General features: G+C 40.5%; 1 protein-coding gene across 1 annotated transcript; it reads right to left on the minus strand.

Moving 5' to 3' along the window:
• Nucleotides 1-289: 289 nt before the first annotated feature.
• LOC101849238 (TBC1 domain family member 1) lies at nucleotides 290-9,522 on the minus strand (the record flags this gene model as incomplete). Its single annotated transcript, XM_013087697.2, is given in 4 exon segments — nucleotides 290-3,887; nucleotides 4,873-5,238; nucleotides 6,727-6,896; nucleotides 9,363-9,522. Coding segments are annotated over 4 exon segments (1,497 nt in total), but the record flags the coding sequence as incomplete, so codon positions are not given.
• Between the last annotated feature and the right edge of the window lie 113 nt (nucleotides 9,523-9,635).

The raw sequence follows: 9,635 nt of genomic DNA on the forward strand, positions 1-9,635 counted from the left end.
ATATAGGCAAAAGTAACATGAGCAGACCCAAGACCGTATTTCATTCACCCCACACAGTACCTAACTTTGCACTATTTCTCAAGAGTCTATTGCAATGGCATTTCAACACCAGTAAGGCAGGAATTTAAATCTAAATGACCAATATCAAAACAAAACTTTTGTTAAGCTGCTGGCCCATAATTTTTTAGGGGTGAAACGTTGAAGTTTGAGATTCCATTCAACAGTGAGTATGTGTCGTACTTAAGTTTTCCAGAGCCTTTTGGACTTCTTTAACTTTATTTTTTTTTAAAATTTGTTCACAAATAGGTTAACAGTACACAGGATGTGGGTGTGTTTGGGCACAGTACGGAAAGAAAGAGGCAAAAACTGCAACGAAATCAGGAACTCACTAGTGGTGAAGCAACACGAAAAAATGAGTTGCTTGTCGCAGTTACTAGATATGGGACTAAATCTTGATTTTTTCAAAACTGCGTATTATTGATTCCCCAACTTGGAAAGACTAATACTGTTCTCACCCACTTATAGGGGACTTGAACAGATCTTTAATTTGATAGCAATAGTGTTTCATCGACATAATGCGACAAGTGTTTCATCGACATAATGCGACAAGTGTTTTATCGACATAATGCGACAAGTGACTCATTCTGATATGTTGCTAAACAGTTGATCGTATAATTCACCAATGATAGTCCTCCACTTGCCCTTTTTTTGATGCCATCAGAAATGGTTGGGAAAACATGAGGGTATGAGATACTAAGAAGCAGACCAATTATTTTTTCGCAACAATTGAATCTAATGAAGAAACAGTATAAGGAAAAAAAAACCCCTCATAAAATTGAGGTAAATAAGAACACAATACATCAAAAGGAGAAAATTACAATATGAATTTCATACAAAGTCTATTCTCCTGAAAGAATTTCCAACAAGCACTTATTTTAACAAGAAATTCTGGGAAAATCTCAGAATTCTAAAAACATATATGAGAAATGATAATTTTCTCAATCACTAGAATACGACACCAGCTGTTTGAAAAGCTAAGTGTAAGAAGACTTACACAGTCTACCTGGAAGAAAGATGAACATTGTCAAAAATGAATCAAATTCAGAAACGCTGACAATCTATTGTATCATATTAGGCAAAAAGCAAAATTAATGAGACTCTGATTTGGGCTTTGTATAGGCCTACATCAGTTCACGCATATGTTATCAACAACAAAATATATTCATACACAGAATTAATACCATAAATCAAAATGATGTTCAAGTCAAATGAACCAAAGCACACTCTGAAATCCCCTGCCCCCCTAAAAAAAAACCCAAAAAACAAAAATAACAAAAAACAGAAACAGCAACAACAAATGATGCCAAAATATCCCCACATTCATTCACAGTAACAAAACAGTACGGATACAATGTTCGATTTCAACTTAAGCCAGGGATGAATTTTTCCAAAATGACAACCCAACATTCAAAATAGAGTGAAAATTTTTAAAAGATTACCCCCCCCCTTTTCAGGAATCAAACTTGGGTCTTATATGAGAGCAAAGTGCCTAACCACTACACCACAGACGATAGTTCAAACATGTTAGGTTTCAGAAAATTTTATCGAATTGTGCCAAAACGGTAGATTTTGCTCCCCTAAGAAGGAAAATCTAGCCACCCTCAAATCAAGTATGAAACTATATCAAATAGAGGTTTAGATAAAACTTTCCACAGTGTTCACTGGGAAACACAGGTGGTGACGAGGATGCCTCCTTGAGCACGACAACAACACCCTGGTTCAAAAACAGCTAGTTTCATTGTGGGGAGCAGCAACACGACATGTGGAGTGATGGTGTTGTTAGCGATCCAGTGTGGAGTGATGGTAACTGTACTGATGTGATACTGTGTACTATGTGATACTGACGTAACCTCAGGGCCCTGTTATGATTGCATTGTACAGGCATTGTAACACAACTGTTCCAACATGGAAGAATAAAAGTGATACTTTTTCTCATTTTTTACTTTCTCTGCACACATATCTCCAAACTCCCCACTCACATAACTACAGTAGTAAAAGGGGGTCTGGCTTTTTAAATTATGAACGCATACATTTTCAAGCATTACAAAACCATTATAAAGAACCCAACAGGCACTGATAATCATTCTGCTATGCAATTTAAAACCTAGACCAGCAAAATGAAATTTCATTGCAAATGGGAATAAAATCTTTGTAAGCCATAACTTCTGTTAAAATTGGCCATTCTCAATGACATTTTTCTTTGTGTTAAATAGAGAAATACCAAATCCAAGTTAACATAGTTAATATGGGCATTTCTATTTCAATTAAATCATTAAAAAAGTCAATTTGACTCAGAATCATATGTAGGCCTACTGGGATGCTCATTCAAACAGCAGCATAGGAAAAAAGCTACAGACAGTTGGTTAGAATGGAGCCAGTTTCTGAGTCTCGCTAAATACACAAGCAAACTCTTCATCAAGAGCTGCTTAACTGAGCTGGTTTTGGGAAAACTGGTTTACTGACACTTGGTGAGTATCACTGTTGATGGCTGATATAATGCTACATCCTCCAATTTTAATTTTTTTTTTTACAGAACTTTAGAATTAGCTTTTTCACATGTATAAAGTAACAATTATTTCATTGATGGACCTAGCTAAATTTTGAAGTAATATTCGACCAAAAAAAACCCATCAAATAATTGTTACATTATTATAATCAAAAGCAAATATGAAATGCTGATTTTCTATTTTTAAAAACAAGTTCCAGGGGAGTTAAAGCACATCACAGCAGATTAGATCCTATTTTTCTTTGAAGGTCAGAAAACTGGTCTCCACATGCCAGATTCTGGCTCTGAGGTTTTAACAGCAGGAAAAAGTGTTCCCGCTAGATAACAGTTTTGGTATATGCCATGGACATCAAACTAACCTGATGTGAGCCTCAACTTCTGTACCATCAGCTGCTAGAAACACATATTAGACTAACAAAAGTTTCTATACATTGGAAAGTGTGTGGCGTGGCTGGGTCTCTCAGCAGATGAGAAGGAAAAGGCTTGAGGTGATCGACTAAGCGAAACGTATGGAACATCATCATCTCCCTGAACCGGCGGCATCATGTGGCAGACTTCGGGGCCCTGCAGGTTTGTTGTCCTCATCACGGTGACCTGAGCCCCTTGGCGCATTACGGGACTGGGCGGCCCCAGTAGAAGAGGAATGCATTGAAGGAGTGGACCAAGGGCCTGATTGCTCTGACAGAGAAGACTCGGACACAACGGACGAGGACGATAAAACATTTTTATCCGACAGTTCCCGTGGGCGACGAGCGATTGTGGGCGTAGTGGCAGCACCAGACGGGGTCGTCTGAGACGAGAGTCCTCTCTGAGACGAGACCTCTGCAGAAGCACCAGATAACGTGTTGACAGATGATCCTTCAACATTAGAGCAGGGCTTTGCACTTAAGTCACCAGTATTCTCCTCGCTTGAAAACAGACCCCCTGCACTGTTATCTCCAATGAAAGTAGCGGAAGCTTTTTCCATGTTTCCGTCTCTTGACTCACTTTTCTGACCACCGTCTGGAGCTTCGACATCTCCCCTAACATTAGAAGACAGAATGCCCTCCTCTGAGGGACCCACACTCTCCGGTTCGCTTCCAGGAAACCCTGGTGAGCTGCTACTGGACGTGGGGGATGGTGTGGTGGGGGGCAGTTGTGGCAGAGTCAGGTGGAGGTTCTGCAGGGCAGCTCGAGGCACCAGTTTGCGTAGCTTGGCCACTGCACTGAGCAGCGCGGCACGTTCCAGTTCAAGGGTGCGCACATGTGAGCGCAGTTTGTCTTGCTCTATCTGATGGGCGTGTACGCTGTGTTCATAGCTGCGCTGTTGAGACTGTGAATGCTGGGAAGAAAAGAGAAAAAAAAAAAGAAATGAAGGGCATTACTGATCATGGAGAAAGACTTGTCTGTCAATGGTAAGAGCTAAAGTCAAACAAATCACAGTATGCCCAGAAAAAGAAAAAAAAACCCCAAAGGAATCATCCATGCAAACATTCCACTGTTGGTAGCTCAGAGCCCTGTTCCCAAGCTAACATTGAAGTGCCTTGCTCAAGGAGAGAAACCAGTGACCACCCATCTAACAGCTGACATTGTTTAAATTTTCTGAGTAACTGTATTCATTCCCTGCTTGACCATTATGGCTCTTCATGAGAGAACAGAGAGAAAGTCAAACACACCGACAGAGTTTTCATTTTAGTAAGTATTTTACGTCACTTGTAACACAATTAGGGCAAATAAGGATTGAAGATTAGAGGTGCTACAAGAGAATAACAAACATAAAACAAAAGGAGAGAAAAGAACGATAGATGTTAGAAAGGAAGGAAGGACCAAACCACACCAGAGCACCCACTAACCACCCATATAGCACTGACAGTTTATCATCAAGTTGGTGAGAGTTAAAGAAAAGAACATCTATAAAATTATCAAGAATTGGCTATGTAGCCTGTAGCTGAAAGATAGGCAGAAGCAATAGAAGGCTAACAAAAAGCAGGACTGACTAGAAGTGCCCTCCAAAGTCAAGCACGTTGACATCACTGTGGTGCAAAATATCAAAATCTCCCTATACACAGGTGAGGATGGGTATCCTGGGAAAGATCTTGTCAACATAAGTTTCTTAGGAAGAAGAGGACTTTTTGGACAGATATTGGGTCTGCTCTGGCAACGATAAGTTGTTAAGAGCACAGAGCCTCCTTCTGAGTAGGTATATATGTACCCCAGGGAAATGCATTGGAGCACTATCATTTCAACATCCTAACCTGGAATCTCACGACTTTCTAAAGTGTAAGGCTAAACCTTTAGAGTTAGTCCAAGACGGAAACTACCATTACCTGTAACTTCTCTAACAGATCCATATTTTGCTGCTTCAACCCTCGGTTTTGCTGTTCCAGCCTCGACAACATCTCAATGTCGATGGATGACCTTCGCCGGTCGACCAGACGCGTGGGCCTGTCCTCGAGTGAGCTCTTAGCCACGTGAGCGTGGTGGTGGTGGTGGTGCACATGCTGCATGGCCTGGTGCTGCAAGGACGGGCTGTTGTGCTGCTGCGGCAGGCTGTGGTGTCGGTGACTGTTGCTGTTGCGGTGGTTGTGGTGGTGGTGTGGCAAGAGGGCGGGAGAGAAGGACATCTCTTCACTCAGGACATGGTACTCCACATCATAAGCCTGGAGTTCCTTGCTGATGTCAAGTTCAAATGCCTGAGTGGAGAAAAAACAGACAGAAGCATTTCAGTTGCAATTCAATTATTCACTCGAGCAAAAAGAAGCTAGAAATAAGCAGGGAAACAGTACAGTTTCTAGTTCTAGTAAGTGTTTTACAGCACTTGCAACACAATAAGGTCATTTAAGCGCCGAAGATTAGAAGTGTTACAAGAGAGTAACAAACACAAAAAAGAAGGAGTGGAGATAAAAGACGATAGACGTTTGATAGGAAAGAAGAAGCAAAGCACACCAGAGCACCCGCCAACCAACCACAGTACAGTTTTGATATATTGTTTGTTTCTTAGTTTGACCAAAGAGAAGCACATCCACACAATAGTGATCAAGTGCCAGAAAAGAGCTAGACAGGTAAAAGGACAGACAAAGAGCATAACAGGACCTACCAGTGGCCCTCAATCAACTTGGCTTTAACATCCTCATATACCCCTCGGGGCGGTGCTACTGACTGACGTGTCTTTAGGCCATTCCCAAAGGAGGGGACATTAACATCTTGAGTTCTTATGCACAGTAAAATTGTAATTGTAAATGGGCTGATTCATCAATGTCATGCACATAACTGTGCCTGAACTGCAACAGGGAACTGCTGCTTTTTCTTTCCTAATCCTTACTATCGTCATTTTTTCTCTACTTCGTTTGTATGTTTGTCACACTCTTGCGACCCGTTATATCTGGGGTGCCTTGATAGTCGAAGCAGACTTTGTGCTGTTGAAGCTAGAGAGGTGAACAGAGTAAGTTTGATTCCCAGTAACGACTTCTCGGTTGACATCCACCCCTTGGCGTTCATATGACCTTATGCAGCTGCGAGCGCCGTAAAACCTCAAATAAAACAATTTTTAAAAAACTCACCCTCATAAACGCCTTTAGATTATTCAGAAGGCTGAGCAGGGTTTCCAAATCTAACATCCATATCAAGGACAGAGTTAAATTGATGGAGAGTCTTGAAAATTTTTTATTTTTTTTTAATGAATGTGTTTTACGCCCCCATTAACAGAATTTAGATCACTTAGGAGGCACATTTCTGCAAGCAACAGTGAAGAGCCAAACCACAAAACTGTGCCACAACACCACAGGAACTTGTCTGATCTTGAACTATACACGGGATCACATGAACAGATAAAATAAAATGAAATATGTTATTTGTCTTTTCAGAATTTTACAATATTGTGTGGCAGACAGGCACACAAATAAAACAAACTATTTGAAAAAAACACAAACCTATAACAAAACCGCTATTACTAAGAATGACAATCTCGATACTTTAAAAATATATTCCAAGTTACTTCCCTTGGTCGACTGCTATTATTTTGTGCCAGGTTGGTCTAAAAATTAAAAAGGCTTTATCTCTAAAAAGCAAACAACCACAACTTTTTTTTTACCCACCCAAACAATCCATAAGCAGAATATACAAAATTCTGAACATTATTAGATAAATATTTACTTCCATCTTTAGTTCATTTTCCTCCTTACCTGGTTGATGATTCGCTCCATCTGTACTTGCACCATCTCAGGCAGGGTTGTCTTAAGAAAGTCCACCGTACTCTCAAACGAGTTGCATTGCAGGATGAGGGCGCGGTGGTTGCCTAGCAACATGAGCGCCACCTTGAACAGCGCATCAATACCTTGCACGAACATCATGTCTGCGGAGGAAGGAAGTCACCCTATTTTATTTACTCATTCATTTATGTTTTTAAAAAAAGACTGTCCCATCTCTGGAAAATAGAGGAGAAAAATTATATTTGTCACTGGTAGAGCCTCTTAGCAGGATTTGGGTTAATTCAGTGTGTGTGAGTGTGAGTGTGTGTGTGCATGTGTGTGTGTGTGTGTGTGTGTGTGTGTGTGTGTGTGTGTGTGTGCAAGTGCGAGTGCACATGCATGTGCGTTTGTGTGTGCGTAAGTGTGAGTGTGTGTATGGGGACTAAGTGAGAATGTGTGAGTGTGTGCAGGCGCGCATTCGTCTATATGTGTCAAAAAGCCCCTTACCCCCCTACTAACCCAATTTTCCAAATGCCCTATTAGGAATTCAAACCTTTGCAATCTACATTGAATCATGTCATCCCTATTAAAAGATGAAACCAGGAGAATCATAACAACACTCAACCAAAAACACTGATTAAAAAAAAGCCCCTTATCAAATCCTTCACCTATTTACACACAAGTTAATCTCTTAATTGACTACCAGAAACAGGAAAATTTTAGCGAATCATTACCCTCGGCTCCCAAAAAAATCTTTAAAAAAAAACAACTGTAGAAAAAAGAAGTCACGGATACTCCTGCTGTGCAACCAGCTCCAGCAAATCGCTATCCTAGAATTACAAAGTTCTATCTGCCCAGTATCTAGAAAATCTAGTTTTGAGAAATTTGACGTAAAAAATTTTGAGTTTCACATCATGTCAAGATTTTTCGAATGCAATTCTTAGAATATCTTGCTAACGACTCCGAATAATAGTCTTTCCAATTTGATAGAACAGATAGAAAATTTGGCCTCTGACCTCACGGTCTTAGTAACTCACAATGGCAAGAAAGGCCAGATAGAACTTTGTAATTCTAAGGTAGCAAAACGTAAATGAAGAGCAGTTAAGGAATCAATCGTAGCAAAAGAAACTAAAATAAACAAAACCCGCCCAAGAACAACAATAAAGGAGCCTGTGATGAACTTACAACTCAAGGTCTGAAGGTACTGAGGTAGATGTGAGGTGAAGCGAAAAAGATTAATACTAACAATTATAATCAGTAAACTGAGCGGGGAAGCAGGACATCATGGTGTGTGCTTCAATTTTAAAAATCCCCCATCCCCCCTCCCCCGAAATCTGATTTTTTAAAAGAATACTCTGCAGGCCAGTGTTATTATCTTTCCAAGTATACAAACTTTCCATGATAATAACAACTTAATAATCCCTTTTATTTTTTTGGAAACCCTTGCTACCCACTAACTACTAATTAACTTGTTACGTTTCTGACATATAGTCTGTCTAGAAATATGAATCAGTACTCTTTTTTTTTTCTCCTTGGTTCGAACACTTTTCGAAGTGGATGGCATTAAACGACCCATATTCTGGGGGCATTTAATGACATTTTCCAGCTTTCATACTGCAAAAACAAAAGAAACCTTTGGAATTACAGAATAAATCACAAATCTTTGATCCTGATTGAGCATCACAACACATCATGCCACCCATCTACCGTAGCCAGTTGGATCAAGTTTCAAAAATTGATCCATTAAAGAAGAAAAATTCTCTATTGGCCTCAGCTGTTATCTACAACACAAAAGGACATAAATTTTGTTCACCTTGTCAACCTAATTTTTGCTCACTCCTTGCTTTAGGACTTCTAAGTCTAATGTTTTTCTGGGGCCAAAGAGGCACTGAGCAACTACAAGGGCTCAATACAAAGAGGATGTTATTGTTAAAGTTAGACAGCGGGACGTACAGAATATAGTGACACAGATTGTTCATGTCCCTTAGTTTTTCTCTCCCTTTACTCCGGGAGGGCTGGCAGTGGGTTGGGGTATCTGATATTTTTAAAAATTGGAGTCAGGGGTAATAGGATCGTATTTTCGTAAAACTGAGCAAAAGTAATGATTCCCCCAAATTCGCAATGATGAGAAGCCCAGCTGTTGCTGTCTCTATTTTCCCAAGACCTCTGTTGATTCAAATGTCCTAGGAACTGGATTCACATCTTCTGAATTCAGAAACACCCCACTCTGAATGGTTGCTGACAGTAGTGGTTAAGCTCTTAGACTCGCAACCGAAAGGTCGTGGGTTCCAATCCCATCAGGGGCGAGACGCTGTTTAAAAGTCACTTTAAACGAATTTCCCTCACTTCATCCAGGTGGGAATGGGTTCCCAGCTATAGACAGTGAATGATCTTGTCAGTTTGTTAGTGTTTGAGCGCTTAATCAGCTGCTTAAGCTGTATGCTTTCCGGGAAGCTGAGAATGTTTCTGAGTGTTCTATGTTTCACTGGGGTAGTAATAAAGAGTAAAGCGCATAGAGCTTGCTATCGAGCGGGGATACGCACTATACAAATGCTAGTTATAATCATTATTACAAACATTGAATAAATAACATTGTGGAGTCAGACAAAAAGGGGTATTCCCACTCTTACCGAACACTCTGGCCACAAACCCGAGCGGGAACTGTGAGGCAAACAGTGTGAGGAACCACGGGGCCGCATACAGCGTGGGCGAGATCTCGTGCATCTCAAAGTGCTCGTACAGGTCCTTGTACTGGTCGTGCAGCAGGCGGGTCAGCTGGTACAGTTTGATCTGATGGGGGGGAAAAGCAAGAAAGGATGTTACAGTTTCAAGGCCTTTTCAACAGAGTTTTGGTTCCTATTTTACCAGACTTCCAGACTTTGACAGTACAGTTCGATCTGATT

The sequence above is a fragment of the Aplysia californica genome, unplaced genomic scaffold (assembly GCF_000002075.1).
Source record: "Aplysia californica isolate F4 #8 unplaced genomic scaffold, AplCal3.0 scaffold00625, whole genome shotgun sequence".
NCBI classification, from domain to species: Eukaryota; Metazoa; Mollusca; class Gastropoda; order Aplysiida; family Aplysiidae; genus Aplysia; species Aplysia californica.